Source organism: Lissotriton helveticus, chromosome 2_2 (genome assembly GCF_964261635.1).
Source record: "Lissotriton helveticus chromosome 2_2, aLisHel1.1, whole genome shotgun sequence".
Taxonomy (NCBI): domain Eukaryota; kingdom Metazoa; phylum Chordata; class Amphibia; order Caudata; family Salamandridae; genus Lissotriton; species Lissotriton helveticus.
Window position 1 is genome coordinate 29,968,639 of NC_136060.1, and position 26,039 is coordinate 29,994,677.

A 26,039-nucleotide genomic window follows, 5' to 3' on the forward strand; every position below is an offset into this window, starting at 1 on the left:
CTCCCACAGGCCAGCTTCGATCGACCAGCCACGCCCTCGCCGCCGTCCCCCGCATCCGAAGAGCCACCACAGGAGGAAGGTCCTTCTCCTACCTGGCCGCCAAGACTTGGAACTCCCTCCCGACCCACCTCCGCCTGACCCAAGACCACCTCGCCTTAAGGAAGCAGCTCAAGACCTGGCTATTCGAGCAGTAGCGGACCCCCCCCCCCCCCCCAAGCGCCTTGAGACCCTCCGGGTGAGTAGTGCGCTATATAAATGCTATGATTGATTGATTGATTGACTGAATTCCTGCTCATTATATGTATTTTTATCTTTACTGATCTAATCCAATCTGGTAAATGTACAACAGAATAACATGTTTGTAGCATGTGTGGCTGTAAATACACATCCTCTGCATACTCCTGTCATCTAGTGTTGGGCTTGGATGATTGCATCTTGTTTTTCTTTGAAGATGTCTTTTGAATCACGAGGTCTTGGTGACTCCTCCTCTTGTCATGGATGCACATGGGTATCAACTCTATTCTTAGATTGCTTTTGGGTTTGGCTGTAAATCAGCGTTGCTCCCGGTCTCAATGAGTTTGTCAGTTCCTGCCATGGCCTCAGAGTCTGTTGCCTTCCATCCCATGACAAGAAGACTCTTCAAAGCAATTCTTCCTTCTTACATGGCTTGGTCTGCTCTTCGAGACCACTGTGGCGAGCAACCGGTCCTTCTGACTACCATGTGCTCCAGACTAACTTTGGAGAATGTAGACTCACTTGTGATGATGGAATGAATGCCCTTAAGAAGATGCCAACAGTGCTATTCCAAATACCCTGGGGAAAATCTCCATGCCATCTGCTATCTCTGTCTATTGCCAGAGCACAACAAGACCGGTGCGACTCCTGCTCAATGTTCCGCAGCAAAAATAACTGTTAGCGACAAGCTAGATGGTGGGCCCACAGCAGAATGTCTAAGTTCTCTTTGGATTAAGTTCTCCTTGGATACACGAGACATCATCGGCGAGGGTAAATCGCTGGGAGCGGAAGAGGAATTGGAAGAGTCACCAGATCTTCCAGCATACCAACAAAGTCTCGAGATCATTGACTCCAAAGTCTTGGAGCTGGAGGAGAAAGATCTAGAAGAAGAAGAGGCCCCACGAGGACACTTCATCCAACTCAGTGAGCTCTGGTCCTCATTTGAAAATCATGCCTCGAGTGAGTATTAATAATACCCAAGTCTCTCTCAGAGCCCAGAAACAGTTACATGTCAGAGCCGAGAACTTGTCTTCCGGGTGACGAGTGTCGAGCCCTGTGCCTAAGCCACCACCACCTTCATGTGCGCCACTGCCCTCGAGAACTGCTTGATACTAAAGTAAGGCTTTGGAGCGGAGGAAAGATCTTTCGAGAAGCCTCAGCAAGCCTAGAGCCTGAGGATGCCCATACGCACCAAAACCTTGAAGCCAATCCCACCATTGGCACCGAAGCAGCTTCGGTCGATATCAAAACCACTGTCCGCTACAAAGTCCTCTACTCACTAGATCGAGGAAAATCAGATCCTCGAGACTGTAGCTAGAAGCTGGATGAAAGACAAAGGAGGAACATCATCCACCTGGGCACAGGCAAGATCCCTGCCTCATAAAAGACACTGCCAAAGAAGCATAGGCTAGCTTTTGATGAAGTTCCGGTAGAGGACAATTCTGAACTTCTCTTGCCCTCAAACAGGCCTATGGAGAAAGCATCTGCACCTCATCCACCACCATCTCCGTCCTCACCTCCAGTGACTTTCCCTCAGGGGTTACCGAAGTCATACTCTGACATGGACAGTCCCAGACCCTATTCCTGGGCTGAAGACTTTGCCCCAGCCTACCGTGGCTCCTAGGACGATCCTTTGAAGGAATATGATGTGGACCTTCAGATAGACTCAGATCTAGATCATGTCCCAGTCATGGCCTACCCGCCGGATGACACCATTGCATACCATAGCATTATTCAAAACGTAGCCGTCTACCATAAGGTGAACCTGAACGTCACCTGTGAGTATGATGACTATTTAGCAGAGATGCCTTCAAAGGCGGAGTGTTCCATTACATACCACTCCATGCTCAAAGGATGATACAATTCGCATCTTTGTGGTTTTTAACGACCCGGTCAAATCCTGGCTAGTCAAACCTCGTATAGAGAAAAAATATATGCCGGCGCTTTCCAACCCGTTCTACGTCAGGGTTCATGTTCCACCAGACTCCCTGATTGTCACCACTGCTAGTAAAATGGCATCAGCCTTGGCCTTGGGCGACACTCCGCCTCCTGACAAGTACAGCAAGCAAATTGATGCTGCAAGGAAGAGAGTAGCGGTGGATGCGGCCACACATAGCCAGTTCCGTAGGCCTCCTCTCCCACTATGAAAGAGCCCACTGGAACAAGATCGACTTGCTTCCAAAGCATCTTCCTGACCAATATAGTAAAAGGAGGGAAGGAACCTGTTGAAGAAGGGAAAGCCATCACCAGTGCTTCTTTCAGGTGCGCCTTGGATTTAGTAGATACAACAGCTAGAGGAGGGAACACCTTAATCATCCTCCGGCACCACTCCTGCTTACGTGTGTCCCGGTTCAAGCTAGAGGTGCAACAGCACCTTATTACCTGCCGTTCGACAGGAAGCACATGTTGGGATCTGAGGTTGACATCCTGCTTCAAAAAATTAAGGTGGACATGGAGACCGCTACGGCGATGGGTGCTCTCCAGGTCCTTTCTGGCAGAGTCTCCTTTCAGAAGCTCCATCACTGACAGTGATGGCTGCCCGCATTGTTGTCTGCTTTATTGGAGTACTGAATCCCTGTGGCGGGCTGCCTTTTGGTAAAGCCTGTCCTGCCGAATACGATCCCTAACTCTGCACTCATTGTTGCCAGTTCCCTGTTCATTTGGAGGCCACGTTTCCCGAGAGAGTACATAACTTCCCTATTGCACTAGGGTGCATATGTGTGTTTTGTCATCGGCGCTCATAAGTATTTGCAGTTATTAATTTCCATCCCCTATTAATTAAGGTCTGTCAGATGTCCCCCTATTCCTTTAGTCCTGATGAGACCGTTGTATCCCAATTAAGGGTTGAAATGTCATTGTCACAGAAGAATAACCAATAATAAAGGAACTGCTAATTTTGCCACATGTACTAAATATTTCTAAAAGGTAGTTTGTTACAAACACATCAGCCTCTCTCTATAATTTTACTGTTGTATGTGGTTTTGCTGTGGTTGTTACATTAGGAACATATTGCACTGTGTTTCTGGTTTTTCTTTTATGGACTTTCTGTTTGAATGTTATATTTGAAGATATAAACTTCTCTGTTTGCTCACTTATGATTGTGGTGGTCTTACCTAACTTATCATTACAATGTCATTTATTGCATGAGGTTATTTAGCCTTCTAATTCAATATCCTTTATCAAAATACACCAATCAGAACCATTGTTGCATAAAGACTGTTCTCATTTTGGAAGCAACAGGAGAGGTGGGTCCAAGGCCACTTCCCCAGAACCAACCCAGACCTACCATCGGCAACTCCAAGGTTATCACCAACAGGTTGACAGAGCATTCTCACAGGGCTCTTTTAGAGGGAATAGCTCCAAAGGCAAAGGCACACTAAGTAAGACAGCCTCCACCTCCACAAACTGACTTGCCCCGTATTCCCTGTGATCACACAACACCTGATGGGGGAGACTACAGGAATTTCTTCCCCGCTGGGAGGAAATTACACAGACTGATGAGTTCTTTGAATTATTGAGCACAGTTACTTTACTGCTTCAAGCTCATCTTAACCCCACCAAACACCCCCCTTGCACCCATGCCCTCATCCCAGAACATTTCTTATTACTGCAATAACAGGTTTAGGCACGCTTACTCAAAGGAGCCATAGAGCCAGTGCACCATCAAGACCAGGGAAAAGGCGTATATTCCCTGAGATATCCATTCATTCTTCCAGAAGAATGGATATCTCTGACCAATTTTGTACATCCACCTTCACAACAAATAGACCCTGTCAGAACACTTCCACATTATCACCCTAAAGAATGTCATGCCCATTGCAGCTAGGCAACTTCATGGCCACCTTGGACCTGGAGGATGTCTATTTTCACATCCCAATCCATCCAGCGCCTCTGTGCTACATCTGCTTCAAGGTAAGTGGTCAACAATCCCAGCTCAAGGTACTGCCCTTGGCGTCACCACAGCACCAAGCCTGCTCACCTCAGGAGGTCTAGTCTTTTCCTACCTAGACCACTGGCTGATCAAGAGTGCAAGCAAACTAGAATGCCTAGCCCATACCCAGGCCGTAATCTCCCTCCTGCACACCCTAGGGTTCACAGTAAATGCCACAAAATCAAACTTGGAGCCACTCCAAGTCCAACCCTTTCTAGGCAAAGATTTCCCCAATGCCCAGAGATGCAGACTTTTCAATAGCATCTACATCTTTTTTAGCCACTCCCTCCACTTCCAGAGCGCACAATAATGCCCCTTCCAGGGTTGATGGCCTCATGCATTGCCATGGTGCTCACACCAGACTGCATATGCTCCCACTTCAGGAGTGCCTGTCAACCCAATAGTCACAAACACAGTGTAAGTTAGAGCATCTTGTGTTGGTAGAGGCCAGCACCTATCAATCTCTGCAGTGGTGAAACAGCAACCTATTGCAGGACAGACTCGGTTCTGCAAGTAACCATCACCACGGACGCATCTCTAGTCGGGTGGGGGGGCTCACCTCAATGACATTACAGTCCAGGGTCTGCGGTCTCCACATCAACCACCTGGACCAGTTAGCCCTTCACCTAGCCTTCAAAGCCTTTATTAAAAAGATTCAAGGCCAGATAGTCCTTGTGTGCACAGACAGCATGACGCTCCATCTTAAATCTAAAAAACGAGGAGGCACACACTCCCTTCAGCTGTCAGCCTTTGCGCAGCAAACCATCCATCACCAAGTTCATCTTCTTGCAAACTATTTCCGAGGGTGGACAACACCTTGCAGATGTGCTCAGCAGGACACATCGACAAGTTCACAAATGGTAACTTCACCAACAAATTATGCTCCCTTACTTCTAGAATTGGGGCAACCCAGACATAGACCTTTTTTGCCATGCAAAAAAATGCAAAATCCCCACACTTCATCACCAGGTTTCCAGACCTACAGTTCATGGGCAATGCTCTTTGGATGAACTGGTCAGGGATCTTTGTGTATGCTATTTTGCCGCAACTACTGATACCATACATGGTCAGGAAGCTGAGGGAAAGATAACCCTCATCCTTGTGGTTCTAATATGGGACAGACAGCCATGGTTCTCACCCCTTCTGGAGAAGTTTAATGCCCCTCATGAGAAGCTTCTCAACAGGTCAAACCTTCTCACTCAGAATCATGGCAAAGTTAGACACATAGACCACTCAACCTCGTGATTTGGCTACAGAGGTTATAGAGTTTGTTTACTTTGGTCTACTGCAAGAGTGTAGGGACATACTCAGAGAAGCCTCCTGGCCCACTACACGCACCTTCTGTGTGGAAGCGTTTTGTCTATTATTGTACATCTAAACACATAAACCCTCTAACACCTACGGAGCAAGACAAGACATTATCTTTTACCTCCTTTTACATACAGAACAGGAAACACTCTTCCCTTTTTAAAAGACAAGTAATTAAAGGTGTTATGAAGGACCTTAAACATATCATCCCATCAACAGTACTTCCAGCACCAGCTTGGAATCTCAATATTGTTCTTACCAGATTTATGGAGCTTCCTTTCGAGCCACTACATTCATGCCCTTTGCAGTTTCTCTCATGGAAGGTTATCTTCCTGGTAGCCATCACATCTTTTAGACAGATCAGTGAACTAAATGCCCTCACACTACAGGAACCATTTCTACAAGTTGACAACATCAGAGTTGTTCTTACACCCAACCCCAAATTCTTACCTAAGGTGGTCATCTCTTTCCACCTTAATTAAACTATTGAACTCCCAGTCTTTTTCCCACTGCCCGACTCGGTAGCTGAAAGAGCACCCCACACTCTGACTGTCAAGCGTGCTCTTATGTATTATATAGACAGGACCAAATTGTTCTGAAAAGCGCACCACCTCTTGTAGCCTTTTCGCAGCCTCACAAAGGTCATGCCGTTTCTAGGGCAGGAATCGCCAGGTGGCTTATTGAATGCATCCAAACCAGTTACACAAAAGCTAAAAGAACCCTACCTTCCCGCCCCAGACCACACACCACCCCAAACAGGGTGCCACTATGACTTTTCTAGGTAACATACTCGCAGCGGATATTTGAAAAACCGCTGCATGGTCCACTCTACACACCTTTACAAAGCATTAATGTATGTATATTCATGCAAGTCAGCAAGAATTGGTACAATTGTCCTCAGGGTCCTATTTCAGACCGCCGCACCATCCAGTGGCTAGCCACCACAAGCGCCCACCCTCCTTCCCGGAAGCCAATGTTTGTTACATATATCTTTCACTTTATACGACTCTCTCCCTTAATGTATGGTCACTATTTTTATACTCACTTCTCCATACCTACACTCACCCATTGGGCTAAAAAAAATAACAATGAAGTCGGTGCCCATGAGCATCCACAAACAGAAAACGAGCTACCGAGACTTCATGACTCAAGAGACTTCTTTGAAGAAAAACAAGTTGCAGTCGTCCGAGCCCAAAACCAGATGGCAGGAGTATGCAGAGCATGTGAATCTATTGAATTACTTGCACCGAAAAGATGCTTACAGGGTAACTAAATCAGTCCAGCTCACATACTTATTGTTCAGTATCCAGAGAGGGAAATGGAACCATGTTAGTAAGCGTTTGTAATGGCTAAGTGTGACACAGCACATGATAATATGAATAATGAACAAAGAACGTCTCATTGTTTATACTGTGTCTTTCTCACAGGGTTCTTCAGAAATAAGTAGGCAGCACTAATCCCTACTTTCTTACAGCGATATCTCAATAGGCATGTGTAATTCATAAGTATGTGGATACAAAATGTTTTTTCTCCCAAAGAAACTGCAAAGCTATTAAGCAGTGATGAAACACTCCAATTAGTTACTTACTTTTTCTAGTCAATACTATATCTTCTAGCAGACTCCTCACCATAGCAATATGCTCCAGGAAACTTAATCTCCATCGATTGTTCTGCAACATCAGCAGATTGTGCCGTGAACCATTGGTTGCAACTTCACTTACTCAGGTTGTGGAATTAGGATACATAAGGTGTTGAAGTGGCGCACCGACGTTGGTTCCAGATACTTTTTCAGTGCCTCATAGAAGCGTGCGGAAAGGAACTGAGAGAGCATTATTGACACAGACAATCATATTAGATGATAGTTTGCATACCGTGGGATATTATTATCACAAATGACACTAACTCTTCACTGGAGGAAGGAGGGTAGAGACAAACCTGTGAGAAGATAAAGTATCCACCTAAAGCAAAGTAACTTTTTCTTCTGATATTTCCTCTTGCAGATTCCTCTCCTAATGAATGAGCCCCAAAGCAATATCCCTAAGAGGTGAGATTGACGAGTGCTAATTAACCAAGGAAGTCACTCGACACAGCCCTGGCAAAGCATCCATCACTGGCAAGCTTAGCTATAAGGCAATATTTAATAAATGTATGCAAGTATAACTATGTGGTCAAAAGGTAAATAACAGCCATAGGACAACCCCTGGTGAGAGCAGAAGGAACTGTCATGGTCCTTGTGGAGCGGGTACAAATGCCAGCCAGATGATCTTACTTTCTTAATGCAAAGGGAATCCAATGTGAGAATGGGCGATCAGTTACCCTTCAAAGCCCAGAGAGCGCTCATCATCCAATCTGCCCTGTTGTGTGCGGTGGATATAACAAGAAACTGCATGCCCAGTGTCCGGTTTATGCAGTCCCTTCTACTTTTTCGGTGAGGAGGAAGAGTAATGGTTTGGCTCATGTGGAAGGCTGACACGATGTTTGGAAGAAATGCAAGGTAAGTGCGAAGCGTCAGTCTTTCCAAGTAGAACACCGTGAAATGTGGCTTGATCAAAAGTGCCTGCAGCTCGCCACCCCTAAGGGCTGGTTATTGCCACCAAGAATGTTTCAGGAACCATAGAACCCAAAGCCATATTGCTTCCCAACATATGGTGCAAGACTCCACACTGCCCTGTCCGTTGCTATATAGTACAGTACTTGGTTTATGCTACAGAATTTGACTGGGCCTCCCTGAGATGGAAGGGAGGCTATCTGAAGCATCAGCAGATCTGTGTGTAGGCACTGCCCCAATATAACATCGGCCCATCACCGTGATGTCGTCCAGATGAGCACCACCGGTCAAAGAAGAGGCATCTGTAACTATTGTTGCATGCGACCGCAGAGGACTGAAGAGACGACCCACAAACAGACTGGAGAGGCTTATCCATCAGTGCAGATCTGGAAGAACAGAGATGTAACTCTAAACCTGATGCGAGAGACTCCCTTCATGGTGCAGCCACTGTTTTCTCAAGTAATACCGAAGGGACCTCATTTGCCACCTGGAGTCCGTCACCAACAGAATGCATGAGGCTATTAGGCCTTGCATGCATAAGACTTGCAGTGGATTTAGTGTCTTAGAAGAAACATCAGAATCCTACCTGAATATCTGCAAACCTCTCAAAAGGAAAAGCCTTCATGCATTCAAGGTCAACCTCTGTGTAGGGATGAGGTTAGACTTCTGGGTGTTGATGGTAAAGCCCAAGTAATGAAGACGGGTCATGGTACACTTAAGAAGTTCTGTGACTAGTGCAGGGGACCCCACCTCACCAGCCATCATCCATGTACACAAATACGTGGACTTTCGACCTCCTTAGTAAAGGCACCACCACCGCCAGCTCCTGGGTGAATACTTGTGATGCAGTTGTAAGACTAAATGGTAGAACCGCAAACTAACAGTGTGGCGGCAGGTAGCACCTGTGAGCAGAGAAGAAAAGTGAAAGTAAGTGTCCAGGAGCTCTGGGAACAGCCTGCATCGAGGGCTAACAGAACCAGACCCATGAACAGCATTTTGAAATTGCCTGATGAATGAGCAGATTCAAGAGTCCAGTGTGGCCCTTGTTCACCATGGGGACCATGAAGTAACATCCCATGCTTCCCCTTCCCCCAGGTCACCACCTCTATGGCCCTTTTGTTCAGTAAGGCAAGCAACTCCACCTTCAAGATCGAGGCATGTAAAGGGGAGCACATACTGGTGGAAAGAGGAAAGTCTGGAGGATCAGACAGGAAAGGAAGGGGATAGCCATTGCAGATAATCTGGATCAAACAGTGATTTGCTGTGATTGTCTCCCAGCTGGTGGAAGAATGGCAAAATAACCAAATTGTTTGTTGTCTGGTTCTGTAGGTATGCCGACAAGTTTCTGTGAGCCTTATATTTTTTTCACTCCTCGCCACACTGTAAGAGCAGGCTGACAGATTTTGTCATGAGCACATCACTTCCTAATGAACTTGATCTACTATAGGGAATCATTTGATCGATTTATAAGAACTGTCTCTGAAATCGAATTGAAAGTAAGGTTTTTCCATAACTGGGAGTGTCAGCTCAAATTTAGGAGAGGTAGTGGAATTTCCTGATATCATCCGTTGTAGAGTTCTATGAGCTGGATCCAGTGCTGCACAGATATCCCACTCAACTTGCAAGGGGTAGGAAAGGTCAGTGAAGGGGAACATTTGGATGCAGATGAAGAAAACATGCATTCAATGTGATTCTTCATCACTAGAAATGTGTATATTACCTGCATCCCTCTTACAGCAATGGGATCCTCCAATATCTCTACAGATGGCAATAAAGGTCTCTTTAACGAAGACCCTGGGTGAGGAGAAGGCATGAAGCCCAGTGAAGCGTAATCTAAACACTAAAGGTTTTGAGTAATTGTGATTGACTAGAGTGCTTGTTGGCGAACAGTTAACAATGTTTACAGAGAAGTAGTTGATGTGGCAGTGGCAGCTGAAGTTATAGGTGTTGACAATGCAGGATTCTTGGAAGACTGTGTTGGTAGGGAGATAGTTAATAATAGCTTCACACTCGGTTTAAAAGTTTTTTTTCTGCAGATGTAGGCACTGATGAGGTGGCAGACGGTGATGCTGTCAGCTTTCAGAAGTGTGTAGGAAGGAAAGAAATTAGAGCCATTTTCGGAAGCAATTACAGTAACAAACCAGAAGTCTGCAATTTTTGGCGGGATTCTCATATCTGATTTTGTCTTCAATCAGGGAGGATTCTAACAGTTTTGCCAAAGTGTGTAGCAATTGTAGGCACGTCTGCTTTTTTGAAGAGGGAAATGCTTTTCTGTAGCAAGACTCCTTCTCCCAAGATGTAAGTTTCCAGGCAGAGCTTTTTGTCTTTTGAAGGTGTATCAGGTAGGGCATAAGTAATTTTACTTTGACCAAGCAGACACAAACAAGGAAAAGGGATACAATAAAGGGCCACAAGTACAAAACCCCCAATTTGCGATTTCCTTTTAACAAATCTTTGCGATTCGCTATTAGGAAATCCCAAACAGCTATGTACTACACAGTGTGTTTAACACAGTTTGAGATTCCCAGTGGGTCGCAATTGACCTACCTCATTAATTTTTATGAGGTAGGTCGCAATTGGAGATCCATTGGGAAGTTCTAAAAAATACAGGGATGGTGGCATGCTGTGGACAGCAGACCACAATGTCTCTGATTGCTTTTAAAGAAAGTAAAGTTTTATTTAAAGGCAACCTGTTTTCCTTAAAGAAAAACGGGATGCACTTATAAAAGAAAATGAAAAGCTTTCTTTTCATTTTTTAAGGGTAGGCAGTGGTCCATGGACCGCTGCCTACTCTTAAAAAGCGTTTTCACAACTGTTCACAAAAGGAAGGGGTCCCTTCCTATATAGGAAGGAGTTACCACCAGTATTCTAATGGTGGTGAAATGCTAATGTTTTGCGACCACATTTCGGTTGCAAAACATTTGTACATTCAACTGCGAGTCGCTATTAGGAAGAGACGCCCTTAACACGCCCCCTTCCAAATACCAAATCACCAACCCATTTTGCAATTCGGTGATAGGTTACCAAATCGCAAAATAGGGTTTGTACATAAGAAAATGCTTTTTTGGGTTGCAAATGACCAGATTCTGGGAATTGGGGTTTTTGCGACCCAAAAAATAGAAGCTACGTACATGTGACCCTAGGTCTCGTTGTGACCATGGGGATGGAGCTCTTGAACCAAGGACTGAAATAAGAAACAAAAATAGGAAAGTGTTACCCAAATCAAGTCTTTGGTAATCATCAGAGCAAGGATCCAGATGATCCCCTCCTTTAACTTATATGCAGTAGAAAACTGGAAGTTATGGACGCCTCTGAGTGGAAATCAAAACTTCTTAACCTCATTGGCCAGAAATTGGGTCCCATAATGTCCTCAATAGAGCATAAACAATATGATTAAATAAGTGTTTAATGTCACAGCTAGGCACCATTGCTACCTACTGAGGATTCTCAAACTAATGACCATTAATAATTCGTGCATCTGAGTCATTAACATTTCAAAGGTGGAGAAACTAGTAAATCTACTTCCAAGTGGTGAAAAGTGTAAATAAGTCACAGGTTTGCTGGGGTGATATTACTGTTGGCCAAACGACATGTCATCTTATTCTGGAAGAGCAACAAGGTCCTGTACTATGATGCTGGAATGCAGCCATGGTCAAAAAGGTGTACATCTGCCTACAGACTATCCTGTGGGTACAGGGGAGATCCAAAGGAACTTAAGCCATAGCTAGAAGAAACTGGAGAATGCTGGTGGAGAAACTACTAATAAAACTTGCCCACCACGAAGAAAGTGGATCTGTATACAAATGTCTCTCACAAGAGTTGTATGATTAGTAGTGGCCCATCACTGTGATTCATCAACCAACTTTTATATTGCCACAGTCTTATTATATTGGGCGAAAAATAATAAAATATGCATATGAAAGAATATTGTTGATTCAGTTCAACGAGTGTTCCTTAGGCAGATGCTTTCATCCAGTGTCCACAGCCACACTTCCAGTAGAAATCTGCTCAGCTTTTCAAGTGAAAGCCCAGTTAGTTTACAAAAAACATTACTGTGATGTTGATGGTATAAATCAACACCGCTTCAGTTGTATTGATGGATAGTAGGCTTTCAAAATCTTTAACTTTCAAGTTCTGTCCTCTGTGGACCACAGACTGTAGGCTTTCAGCATGTTGGTAGCGACAATCCAGCTATAATCAAAAGAATTCTATCCTAAAATAACATTCAAGGGAAGACATATTGTAAAGCTCTTCACAGAGGACTGCTGAATAAATGAATAAACAATCTATTTCTGAAAAACTTGTATCCAGTATAATTTGCCCAGTATCTCTTGAAGGCCCTTCTGCCATGGCATGTCAAATGAAATTACTTCTCGTACAGTCTTAGTTTTATTTAATAATGTAGGAGGCTGGCTTAGTATATGGTGCCCCCTTAATTAGGCGAAGCCCCTTGAACTAATCCAGGTAACCCTTATGGGAATTTTAGTGGTCTTGGATAACCATAGAAAGCTCTCAAAGTCGCAGCTGTGTAGGGCAGCCTTCGGGTTTATCCTTAAGGGGTGTTAAGCAGCTTGTTTTTACCAGTTTAATCATGTAGTGTAGGTTAAATGAAAAAAAAACACACAATGTATATATACAAATATGTCAATTTATTACATAACAATCACTAACACATTGGTATATCTCCTACCCGGAGATATCTACACAAATACACAACATCACTTCAATTGCATTCAGGTAAGTAGCGCAAAATACAGCGGTCTCCAGGGGGTGGCCAAACCATATACTAAAAAAACGCAATGCGAACTGAGACCGAAGTCAGGACCTGGACTCAGAGGAGCTGGAGACAAACGGAACCACCCAAGGTAAGTACCCAGGAACCCCTTTCGAGTGGAAACACAACTGCGTGTCCAATAGAAGTCAACGGGAAAGTTGCGGTTTTTAAGAAGAATGACCCTTCCCAGTGGACCCCAAAGAAAACCCTGTGAAGCCAGAAGGTTGGAGAGTCACCCCACCTGCGGCTACCTCAGGAACCAGGATACCTACACCAGGGAAGCCGGGTGCATAAGTGCGAAGGGACATCGGAAACCGCTGTAGACCCTAATGGAGGACTTTCAAGAAGATGCTGCTGGAAATAACTGTGCAAGAGTCCGGTGGAATCGAAGGGTGGATTCTTGCAGTGGAGAACCTGTACGCAGAGGAGATAGAGTCTATGCCACTCAGAGGTGAACTAGAGGCAGGAAAGACTAATGCCCACCATTGTCTGACGGTTTAGAAGTGTAGACGGTGACCTTGTCGCTGCAGCAGTGACGACCAGGCGATGCTGAGGAAGACACGAGCTGTCCCACATCGGAAGTCAAGAACCAGGGGGTTAGTGTCCAGCGGGAGCACAAACAAGCCTTGGCAACTACAACTGGTCTGGGGAGTGAAGAAGGAGCAACTTTGTGACCAGCAAGGTCCAAGGGACTCACCACAAGCAGAAGAGTCAAAGTAAGCCAGAGCAAACAGGAGAGCCCACTGAAGAAGGAGAAGATCCTCAGGAGGACCCATAAGCCAAAGGTAGAGGAGTCGCAAGAGGACCTCCAGCAGCTCACCAAGAAGGAAGGCAGAGGATGCAGGGAGGACGTTGTACTTGGCAGGAAGAGATGCTGAGGCTGAAGCTTCTTATAGCCCGAAGATCTCTGGAGTGCAGAGCCAACAAGCCTTGGCAACAGCAGGTCGGCGCAGTGCACAGGGGTTTGGTCACAGCGATTCAGACGAGGGATACTGGCCTCAAAATTGTAAAAATGACAGGTCAGGCCTCAAACCACCACCTGTGTTGTTGAGCCTTTCAAAGACGATAGGACGTCAGGAACAGCAGACCGGTCAGCTTTGTTGCAGTGCCTGCAGATACAGGGGAGTGACTCCTCCACTCCAAGGGAGATTGCTTCAGGTGTCCTTGATGCCCACAGGTCTGTTGAAGATTCTGGAAGAAGCACAGACACAGATGATGAAGAAGACTTGCAGAACAGCGTAACCAGGAGCAGGAGGAGTCTTCCTTGATGCATTGTTGGTTCCAGGCGAAGTCCAGTGAAGTGATTTCAGGCTTGAGTCTTGTTCCATGACGAATCTGAAGAGCCACCCACAAGTAAGCCCTAAAATACCCTAGGGAAAGGGTTGGAACAACTCTGGGGTCCCTTCCAGAGGAGGGGTTGGACAGAGGCGAGGATACTCTCATGTCCTTTGTCCAGTTTTGTGCCAGAGCGGGAGCCAAGGGCTCTCTGAACTGGCTCATACTGGAATATGCAAGGAGGGCACCAAATGGGCCCTTCAAAACAGTCTGGTGGCCCTGGCAAGCATCCCCAGCCCAATGCACTAAGTCCTGTCTGGTAGGTGGTCACACCTTCCTGTGACAGGAAACCTATTGTTCTACCTTCCCCTGCTTGAGCTTGGCTCAGCAGCAGGAGGGCAGAATTGTGTCTGTGGTCGGCAGAAGCATTAGATGTCTGTTAGACCCTGCTGTTAGTACAGCAGGGTACCCCAAGAAAGCCCTTCAGTACATGGGATCATACTTCCAACACTAGAGTCGGTGTTGGGGTATGATTCCAACATGTTTGTAACCAAACATGAAGGGATATGGTGCAGCAACTATATAGTTAGACATCTCGTAATGACTGATGTCCACTATATGTATTAAAATGGCTGCCCGTACTTACAAAGCCTAGAGAATCGACTCCGGGGTTTGTAGGGGTGTCCTGCTTATGCAGGGGCACCATCACACTGATAACGAAGCACCATGCCTTCAGGATTGAAATTCCTGCCAGAGGGGTGACTTATAGTGTATCAAGTGTAGTGACCCCAGATATAAGGAAAGTTACATCTGTCTGACATTTCAAAGAACTATAAATAATAGGTGTTACTATTACACAATTGTAATAATACTTACATTAAAAATCTTTCAAAGGTGGAAGGCTGGGTTTACATTGCCAATATCCGACTTGTGCCCATCAGATCTGTCTAGCACCTTTCAATTTACCAAGCTATGGTGGCCAAAGCCTTGAAGTGGTTGTCTTCTTTCCTGTAAGTAACCTAGTATTATGTACAGGGGACTGGTGGGAAAGAAAACTTTCTAAATACTGGTGTCAATGCCAGATGAACAAAATTCTCTTGACATGAATCAGAGATTATTTTGCTGAATTCACGGACACTCAGGCTGAGGCAAGATTGGCAGAGAGGCAACATTTTGAGCCATGCTTGGTGGGAAACAATTGTAGAGGTGTTTCTATGTTTGCCATTTAAAATAAGCCTAGGGGGCATGCAACTTAATGGTCCTTGGAGACAACTATAAGAAGGGTAAATGTACTAAATAATATTCACCATGAGGCCAATTTGTACAACTGAATGTTTGAACCATACATTGGCTGCAGTTGCAGCTCCTCGTGGGAGTGCTGTAGGGCGGTGGGCGGAGCGGGGCAGGGTGGGGGGTAGTAAGGCCGAACGGAATTCAGTTAATAAATAAATAAATGAAACAAATTTCACTGTGAGCGATGCAATGCAGCACGCGCAAAGACATTATTTTTATTTATTTATTAACTGAACTCCGTTCGGCCTTATGCTGGAGTTTACTATCCCCCACCCTGCCCCTCCCCTCCCCGCCCCGCCCCACAGCACTCTCACGAGGAGCCGCCACTGATTGGCAGTGGTACAACAGGGAACAATGCTGAAGGGATGTGGGGAGGATTTTGAGATTTAAGACTGATATTGTATAGTTCTCCAAAATTGGATCTTTTATATATTTCCATACTTGAATCATCCCCTGTTGTCAGATCTAGATAGAGCTATTATCAAGTAGAAGACTAACAAAGGAATTGATGGTTTGAGGCAAATAGGCTTACTCACCTCCTCTTTTTCTTTTGGGGCTTTCTTCCTGTATTGCATATATTCTTTTTGCAGTTCTTCTAAATCCGTTAAAAACTGTGTTGCAATCTTGAGTGAGGATTGTTTTTCCTCGAGTTGGGCATATTCTTTTTGCAGTTGCTTTAATTGATGCCGAGTCCTGCAAAAGGATCAATGGGATTATGAGTCACTCAACTTGCTGGTCAGCGACAAAACTGTACATATTTCATCCTATTCATATCAACAGGTGTCTCAGAGAAACAATATTAAATTATGTTCTTTTTATCTTTTTAACACTCCTTCCATAACCCTTCATTTGTGTTTTTTTCTTCGTATAAAAAATTTACTTTTTGCGTCACTACAGGATCCTCAAGGATTAAAAAAAAAAGAAAATCACAAAAAATTGTGGATTTTGGTATGAAGCTATCAGACTTTAGTGCATTGCTATGAAAATATATTACATTACTATTCATTTAAAGGTCCAATTAAGATTACCTAGACCTAAACTCAAAGATATTGTGAAACCTGCCTTTTCAAGCGAGCACTTCCATATTAAGTGTGAGGGGGCTTTCAATAAAGTGCGATCAACCAAGGAAGAGCCCTTACCCAACTCCCTATGACATCACATATCAATATATGGGTGAACCATTTATTAATTCACAAATCAGGTATATCACCATTGTGCTCATGCACAACCAGTCCTTATCACAGTTACAATTCAAGGTGGCCTACTGCCATCCCAATTTCTAGGAAAAGTCACCAACTGTTTATCCCAAGCTAAAGCCGTCAGCAGGCCCCTCGCACCTCTTTGTCCTCTCTAGCTCTTCCAATTTCAACACTCTGCTCATCCAGTGATTGACAGCCAGTGCCCCAGCCGAACTTCAAGACAATGCAAAACGCCTTAGGCTCAGGAGTCTGCTGCTTGCTTTCCCCCACCAGCTGCACAGCATTAAACCTAATAACCACGTTTCAGAGGCTAATATTCCAGTCCTTCTCTTTACTTCAACAGGAACACCACAGACCCTCTCCCAGAATCCCATGTGTTCCGACAGGGTCATACCATGTGGTAGAACCCAATCTCAGTGACCTCACAGCTAGGGCAGGGAGCAGACGCAGCAGGATGTACTTCGCGAAGCCTATTATAGGCTAAGGAAGCAACTAACATCTTGCATTCCTAGATACTTTAGAGGTATAACTTAGCATTAACTTTCTGTCACCCTTACTCAGTTGTCTGTAATAATCTGTAAACCATTTCTTTCCACAGTTCTTCCAGGATTCATTGGGTCAATAAGTGCCTGGATCGCTGTGTGACCCACTCGTTTCCCATCCCCCAGCGTCAATAAAAGATGTAGCACTTCATGTTTGGGCGATTCTAAACCTTTCTCCGCCCATACCTTCTGTACCTCCCTAATGATCTTTTCATATGTAAAGAACTGTACGACTGGTCATTGAGCCCCAGTGATCTGAGCAAATAGTCTTAGCACACCAGCCTAGTAGAGCTCCCATATTGCCCCACCACCCGCTCCCACCCAGAGCGCCAACTGCTGATACCAGCAACCCAGGTAAATAAACCTCTGTTCCAGCTCTAATGGGCCATTTTAAATAACACTGTTGAGTCTTGCGGCCTGAAAAACAAGGTGACCAGTTACCGTAAGGAGTTCACCAAGCTGGACTAGTGTCAAGCCAGGGAAAAGGCCAATTCAGGTAAAACCTAGAGATTCAACACGTACAGTGAGCTATTCAATGAAAAAGTCAATTTCTTTTGGGAAATTGGTTGCTTGTAAAAGCAAGGCCCCTGCTGCAGTAATTTAAGTAGAAGCCTGAAAAGATACATTTCCCTCCGTGTGTTACCTTTGTAGCTCAGACGTTATTATTGAACCAACTATTAAGGATGCAAGTACAGGTTAGGTCTTTGGCTTTATCTGAAGCAATAACTAGCCCTCACGTGCAACAAGGCAGATAAAGTACCCGGGTGTGATTGCGTTCCAGCTCAACAGAGGGCCGTGGTCCTATTATAGTTGACTTAGTACTTTCAGCCCCAATTCGTCTTCAAGCAGTCACTACTATCAAGCAGGCAAATACCTGACAGAGACAGCTCCATTATAGGACTGCCATCTTCATGGGTTAATGCTGCACTATACTGTATAAAAAAGGCATATTTCTTGACCCGGTGCGCTCCAAGCGGTTTTTAGGGCACTAACAGAGAGGAAGGCGTTTATCTAGGTCATATCAAGAAAAGGTGACGGTGACAGTTTCATCCAGAATAATACTGAAATTATTATTTTAATTCAAACTTCCTCCCAAGCAAAGACAATTTTCCATCCGCAGATTTAAGAGGTGTACATTTACCAGTGAGTAAATATTTCATAGTAAGAATAATAATTACTAATTCTTAAATGGAGCTTCATACCCCACTGTACGCATTTCTAAGCACTTACCCAATTTAATGGTTTTAACTGACGCACAGTCAAATGTTTTCAAGCATTACCTACATTCCAGAGCATCCTCGCCCAGCAACGCAGACTCCACATCCATCAGCGACTGTAAAGCTATGTTTTATGAATACTAAATGTGATTTTATACTCCTAACAAATTACAATTACGCAACTAAATTCAAATTAGTTGAGCAAAAGGATTTGTAAATTATGCCCGCTGGTTAATGATCCTTCACAACACAACAGAACGTCGACTTTTGAAATGTCATATATTCTCACAGGCTTTATTGCCGGCTGCGCAAATCTACCAACCCCGATAAGAGTCCAATTCTGATCCATCCAAGTATTGTACAATAGAATTACATTAAACTAACCAAGAAACGTTTTCGAGTCAGGACCTACCTTCTTCTGGGGTAAACTTCACCCATTTCAAATAACAATGGGCAGAATTAAACCTTTGACCCGCACCCTCTTTACTGCGTCTTACTGTTAATAGGCATTGGCATGAGACACAAGATAGCTTACTGCATGGACAACTTAGGTTATTCATGAATCTTCGCTCTACCTTTCATCGAGTGTTCCTCCCGCTTGGTCCATTTTTCATCTGTCTTGGAGTCCTAGCACCACCTCATACAATGAGTCCTGATTATTAGTTTGGCATTATTTATCGCTTTCAGTCGTTTTGGGTTCTGTGAGAGGATAGTTAGATCTGTGGAGTTCTGTGTAAATGGGAATTACAAAATGTTACTGCTCCACAGATTGTAATGCTTACCTCGACCACTACTCCCTTTCTGTCTAGGATACAAACCCTGAGATATGGATTAAATAAAGGTATACTCATTCCACATCCACAAAAGAGCGCAAAATCTGATATTATCCTAATACACATTTTAGTGACGTACTCCTCTAAATCTGACCAACTTTAAAGATGTTTAAGGAGACTTCTTTAAAAAACATTGGAAGCCTTCCAAGTTATTATTTCCGATCATATTTCTATGGGGAGAAATAGCTTTTTTGTGGGGTAAGGAGTTCCTCCCTACTGCCTGGCCTCTCCATGGTGATGGTTTATCTTTCCTTAGCATCACATATTCAAACAAGTATCTCATAAAGTGTGTTCTTGTTACTTACCACATGAGTAGGGCACACGCTGCCATTATTCCGCAGCACCTTTTAGAAGGTCGGGTGTGACTTTTGAAACCCTTTCTTTCGCAGTCCGACGTTTGATTCGGTTTTCTGCAGATGTGTGCTTGTCAGGGGAAGTTTGTCAGTTTGAATGCCTTTTTGGTGGGTCAAACTAGCGAGCCGAGCAAAATTGCTTAAGTATTTCTTAAGTTACTTGAAGTGCCCAGTGCAATGTGTATTAAGTGGCTGACAGTAGCAAATGCTGAGTGATGCAGTCGAATTATTAACTCACTGTGCTATCCCACACTGTTTGAAAGCAGTGCTCTGCAGACTACACACAGGGATATCCAATAGGTTTATTGATCTCCTAGGATATCACACTGAATATTCAATCTGCAACATTCAATGCATGGCTATATTTCAAGTAGGTTTCTTTAGATATATATATCTACATAAGTATACAATATTGTACTTACAAGACATAATCATTAAGCAAGTCAAAGAGGGTCGGTGCTGTGGAGTCCCATAGGGGCATAACATATATGGGCACTTCTCTACTCCTCCATTTTGTCTTTCCTCTATCCCCAGCTTCAGGACTCGCCACATCTACGGGTATGGCAACCAGCATCCCCATACCTTATAAAATTTACAGGGGCAGCCTCTAGCCTCATGTATCACTCTTTCTGCCCCCATATATAGGTCCATTCCACTCTGCCATTGGCATTTTATTGGGACCAGCAGGGACCCCCACATATTTACTAAATCTCGCTTAGCGACAATTAGCCCCAAAATGCGAAATATTAGTTTTTTTCTCAGTAAGCCTATATTATTTGGGATTCCTAGAACAACATACCGGGAAGACTTGGGGACTAATAGTTCAAGGTCCAGCCCAGCTCTTGTGTTATAGTTCTCCGGCATGCCTCTATCCTGCTACTGCCTTATATTGTATGTAGAAATGTGGCCCGCGCTCCATTATATTTTAAATTCATGGGTGCTGGGTCTTGAGCCATTCAAAGAAATCTATTCCTATTATAAGATAACCAATGGAGAACTGTCATCTGGATGAGGCGTAGTCTTGCCGTCAGCGACCTCACGCGGATACCTCCTTCCCAAGCTAGATCCTCCAACGCACCCAAATCTTCCTCCCACCTCGTCCTCAGGTGAACGAGGTCTCTTTACATTAATGTTCTTTCCTCACCCTGTATCTCCTTTCAATCTGTGTCTTCTTTCAGCTCGCTAATCCTCTTATTTTTGCTGAAATCTCCCCTCTCATCTATTATTTTGTGTTCCACTAGTCTAGTTCTCTCCCCTGTGCTATAAATTATCCTTCTCCTTTGATCTTTAAACATTGTGCGTCTTCTGCTGTTGCCTTTGTGTTGTTTTATCTTCTCTCGCATTTTCGGTCCTCATTTCTTAACTCTGTATTTTACTATGCTTTTCTATATTTTCATCTGTTGCTTGCTCCCACCATTTTCTATGTCTTTGTTACTTGTTTGCTCTGTGTTCTTTCATAATCATTTGTTGATAGTGAAGTGGAGAAGTATGATCTCCAACGAAGAAACTGATTTTGTGAGCCTAAAGCTCACGTGTCGCGATAGTCCAACAGAGGTCTGAGGCAGCCCAAAAATGCCTTGTCCAGTCTACAATCTGCTTGAGCCTCTTATCTGCTCATCCCAGAGTAACAGCTCCAGACATGGTCAAGGCTCTCTCCCTGATACTCCGAGGCGCTGTGAGCTGGTGGCACCAACCTCCTTGCATTTACAAGGAGGTCCTGAAGAGACAGGCTGCCCTAAGTTTGATCAGTGATTCTCTCACACAAGACATGCTATAAACATGAGCTTTAATGGCCTCGACAGGTTGTTGGATTTGGTGCACATCCATCGGATTCTTTGTTATTCAGAGTTAGAAAATTGGGATGACGAAGAGTCACTGCGGAAGTAAATGATCCTGTTAATATTTCCAAATATTACAGGGATTCCCGGTCGAATGCGGGGCATGGGTCAAGCATGCAAAACCATACAACATCCAGTGCTGGAAAAGAGTTCTCACGCGCTGGGCATTGGGATTCCTGTACACCGAGAGCACTGACCTATGAAATTCGTGTTAGTCTGTACATATAAACATCTGCATCGTTTTGCAAATTGTGTGTATATAACTGCTTAGTGAAGAGTTAAACACTTACACAATGAGTTCATCATTCACTGTCAGCAAACGTTTCCTTTTCTTATTAATCTCAGCGCCGATCTAGAAAATGCAAGAAAATTATGAGATAGGTAGAAAATGTAAGTATACTTAAGTATATTTTACATGCTTCTTTTGTGGCTTATAAGCATTCGGGTTAGGTCATTTCTATTTTTCATGACAAATTATATACCTTTTGTGCTTTAAATCCGCGGAATGAACATATCAGTGAAAATCAATCACCACCATACAAAGTACCAATGCTGTTTTTCTTAACTACATACAAACAAAGTGCGGAGTATAAAAAATGCTCCAAATGTTCACCCACACTAAGGCCTCGTGCCGCAACCCGGCGACCCACAGAAGGGGCAGCAGAGGCACGTGTATGATAGGGTGTGGGAAGAAGATGGAAAGTAGAGAGTTACAGGAATTCAACAGTAATCTGGAAGCATATATAGAAAATATAGTGTTTGTATACCTTGGACACTCACCCTACACTAGAAACACCCCTAGACACCAACATAACCCTACCCCTTGGTCTTAGTTTTCCACTTCAGGTTTCATTTAATAGCGCACTGAAGCCACAATTCGAAAGCAGTCAACTGCTTCAACTCCAGCAAACCTCTACTAAAAGTGTTGCAACTCCAGTCAGGGTAGATCACCAATCCTCACCATTTTCATCAGTGGCTACCATGACCCTTTTGCTTCATGTTGTATGTGTTAGCACCACCACTATTATTAACATGCTGCCCGAAGCAGTGTCCTTTCTTAAGTACCTTGGAGACAGTCAGCAGGATTTCTGTACCAACTGTTACCTAGAGATATTCTGCAGTTCCTTCAAATCTCCAAGCACCTTTTCCATCTCAGTGTGATTCCATGCGAACCACAGACCGGATTCTAAACACTATGTTAAGCTGTAAAGTGAAAGAGGTTTACCACATCATTATTCATTCAAAAGACTCGTGGTGCTGCGAAAGTAAAGACAAGTAGAAGTGAAAATGAGGTGAGCTAGTAGTCATTATGTGAGGAGGAAGCTATCTAGCTCTTGCTAGCTATCTAGCTAGCAAGAGGGGAAAAAGAGCTCTCTTGCTTAATCTGCCTACAAAAGATGCAGTAAACTTCCAGAAGGAAGCTAGTAGAAGGCAACTTCTTCAAGGGTGCATGTGGGCATATCCTTTTAGGCTTAAACTGACAAAAAGCACCACGGCGAACAAAAAAAAAAGTTTCTTGCAAGGAATGTGAAATGGAATGCAGGTCACCGCTAAGAACCAGATGCTGGACACCTCTGGGACTGGGAGCCCCAGTAGAACGGAAAAGGATCTGACAACAATCTAGAGCTGAAGATGTATTGACACCTTGGAGAAAAAACAATGAACCCAACTGGATGAAAACAATAGGGACAATAATATACATTGTTGGCCAACGAACAGGCTAAAAATGCTGCTCAACTGTGCTGCTACGCAATTAATAACTGCCCAAATCATTTCTATAGAGTAGAAATAGGACATTGTTCTACAGGAAGGGAAAACACATCATAGGAAGTAATTTAGCCATCTTGGATGGGACTTCCTTTGGTCTGAACACTGGAATGACATCCATCTTGGATTGGGTGGTCAGTGCCGTGCCAGGAGTACAGTGCTCCACCCTCTCTTTCTCTGGAGAGTGGCAGACACACAAAGATGGCTACTGATGAAGCTACTCTCCAATGCCCATACCACTCCCAGCACCGATCCCAATCATCGAAGGGCAGGACTCCCAACATGCATCTGGGACCAAAAGGGCATGCCCAGACGTGGGTTCCATGCTCACTGTGCCATTGGATTCAAGCCAGCCTGTCTGATGAGGGGTGATACACCGAAACCGGTCCCAGGATGCTTGTTTCCAGTCGAGGGAGGACCTGGCCTGGCAGTTGTGGCTGGACTGTTTCCATAAGGAGCAGGGTCAAGACTGATTTGCATATGGCTGGGTCCAAACTGCGATGGCAGGGTGAGCAGAAAACAAGAATTAAACCCAGATCTGTGACTGGGGGTGAATGTCTGCATTGTTCAGCATTCCATCCATCATCTGATTATTTGCTTTTGCACCAAGCAATATAAGGGACAAACTACATCTAACATCAAGAAACACTTAGGGTATGAAATGAAGAATAATATAAAATCACAGGAATCGGCACATATCCCTCGTCGTTCATGAATCACAAAACATCCACATTATTGAACACACTGAAAAGCAGGTTAGGGACAAGCAAATGAATTACAATATACTGTGCAAGTAATGTAAGATTATTTTTTAATAAAAGGTAGATGAATTACTAAATGTCACTATAGACGCAAAGTGTGCAATGTCCCTGAACTTCTATTAGGTATTCTGTGGTAGTTAGGCTTACATCGTAGATCACAGGATCACCTGTACACCTACTTCAATCATTGCAGTAATTATCCCCCAGTGGCCCGGTCTGGAGCGGGGAGCCTCCGTTGATGACCTACCCCACAAGGCCACTGCTGAATAAGGTCCAGTGCCCTCCCTGGCATGGTACCAGATAAGGGGGGAGTGGGCACACCCTTCTATAAGTTGGTGCAGGGAGACCCCGGCTGTCCGTGAGCCTAGGGAATCTCTCACTGGCTGGGAAGCGTGCCTGGCAGAGACACAGCTAGAGGCTCGGCGCGAATCTTGTGTGCAGCATGATGCCAGTGACACTGGTTGTTCAGGGATGGCTGGGCAAAGTGGTCCTGGCAGTGCACCCCGATGGCAAGAGGAGGCTCATGACTCTGCCCACACACTGGTGTGTGTCACTTTCATGACGTGCAGTGCCAGGAGTACAGTGCTGCACTCACCACTCACCAGTTTTGAAAGAGGTGGGTGGCACTGATAAGCACTTCCCACGTGCTTGGAGAAAGAGTAGCGCTCACAACATGCTTCGTGACGAGTAAGAAGTGGCACTATTAAGCGCTCCCGGTGTGCTAGTTTGGGGCAGAAAACAGCGCCAACCCTGCACTGGGGCCCCTTGGAGAACACTTGGGCACAAAGCAGGGCGGGCAGCAGGCCAGCACAAGAGTCCTTCTTTCAGGATGGCAGTCTCTTCAGCATCCTAACAGGCGGGCAGGCCAGCTCATGCAAGGCAAGAGGTTGAAATGGTTGTTGCTCCTGGTAGTACCTCTGCACCCGATGAAACCAAAGTCAAGGAGCAGCTAGCGGAAGGGCAACAAACAGAAAAGCAATCCAGTGAGTCTTTTAGGCTACCCAGCTTAGTAGCAGGCAGCAGGGTAACAGCAGAAGAGCAGTCCAGATGAGTCCTTTCGACAGCGCAGCAATCCCTCTGACAGAGGTTCAGTCACAGTTCCAAAAGTGCTTTAAAATCATGGGGTCAGAGCCTCTGTAGCTATACTCAAAATGTCTTTGATATAGAGGTGACTTCAAAAGAAACTTTAGAAGTGCACAACACCCCCTTTTAACTCAAGCTTGGCTCCAGACGTACAGTAGAAGGTAACTGGAGGCAAACATGGTTGCAGACTGTTGAGCAGTTCACTTTACCCACAGCCAAAAATACTGCCTATATTCCACTTACTGCCCATTGTTCTTTCCAGAGGGTTACTGGGAATACAGTAGGCATCTTATAGGTATGCCAATCGGGGTCGGGACTCAGATGCTTCACAAGCCAAGAGCACTAGTTTATCTCAATTCCACAGGCATAGTGGGAAAGCAATGAGTGACAGGGGAATTCTATGATATTGGCTACTTTCCCTGGGGTCTCAGGTGCCATAAACTGCACCTCTTGGCATTTTATCCACCCCGCCAGAGAGAACACCATTTCTGGAACAGACACCAGTGGCACTTGATCAACATATAAACTGTCTGAATGCTATAGGCTGCTTTCCTGATATGTATGCTGCCTTTCCTGGGGCCGCACACAGCAGCACTATTTTCTGACAGTTTGCTCTTACAAGTCAATACATGTACTCTTATCGTAATTATTACAACTAAATTCAACTCCACTATGTGGGCAGAGAACTCCATAGCAGAGGCAGAGCTTTCACCCAGCTGCAACAATCTTACATACAGGACCAGAAAGTAGGCCATTCTTGATTCATCCAAGGACCACCAGACAATATTTCTCAATCCAAACCCCCACAAATGGTTGAGGATACAGTTCCTTCCAAGAGGAACTGGAGGGTGTCTGGAAGAGGGTCTTCCAAAAATACCCTCATATGTATGGGGTCCCGAAATCTAGCTGAGAAATGCAGGATGGTTTAATAAATATTTAATAAAAATCTGGTAAGACATGTCTGTACATGTGTAGACATTGCTTTTCAAGTGATGTTCACACCCGAAAAGCCAGGGAAGGCCCCAAGCAACATGAGCATTGGGCAAGAATAAAGGTACAGATGCGCTTAGCATGTCCTCCCAG

At 44.6% G+C, this 26,039-nt stretch overlaps 1 protein-coding gene across 2 annotated transcripts in view; it reads right to left on the reverse strand.

Moving 5' to 3' along the window:
• Nucleotides 1-26,039, reverse strand: part of CENPU (centromere protein U) — a 457,607-nt gene that overhangs the window by 23,790 nt on the left and 407,778 nt on the right. For both annotated transcript variants that reach the window (XM_078678017.1, XM_078678018.1), the window contains 2 exons: nt 21,636-21,697; nt 15,900-16,056 (listed from right to left, as the gene is read on the reverse strand). In XM_078678017.1, the coding sequence (XP_078534143.1) occupies nt 15,900-16,056; nt 21,636-21,697 (219 nt within the window). The remainder of the gene's footprint in view (nt 1-15,899; nt 16,057-21,635; nt 21,698-26,039) is intronic.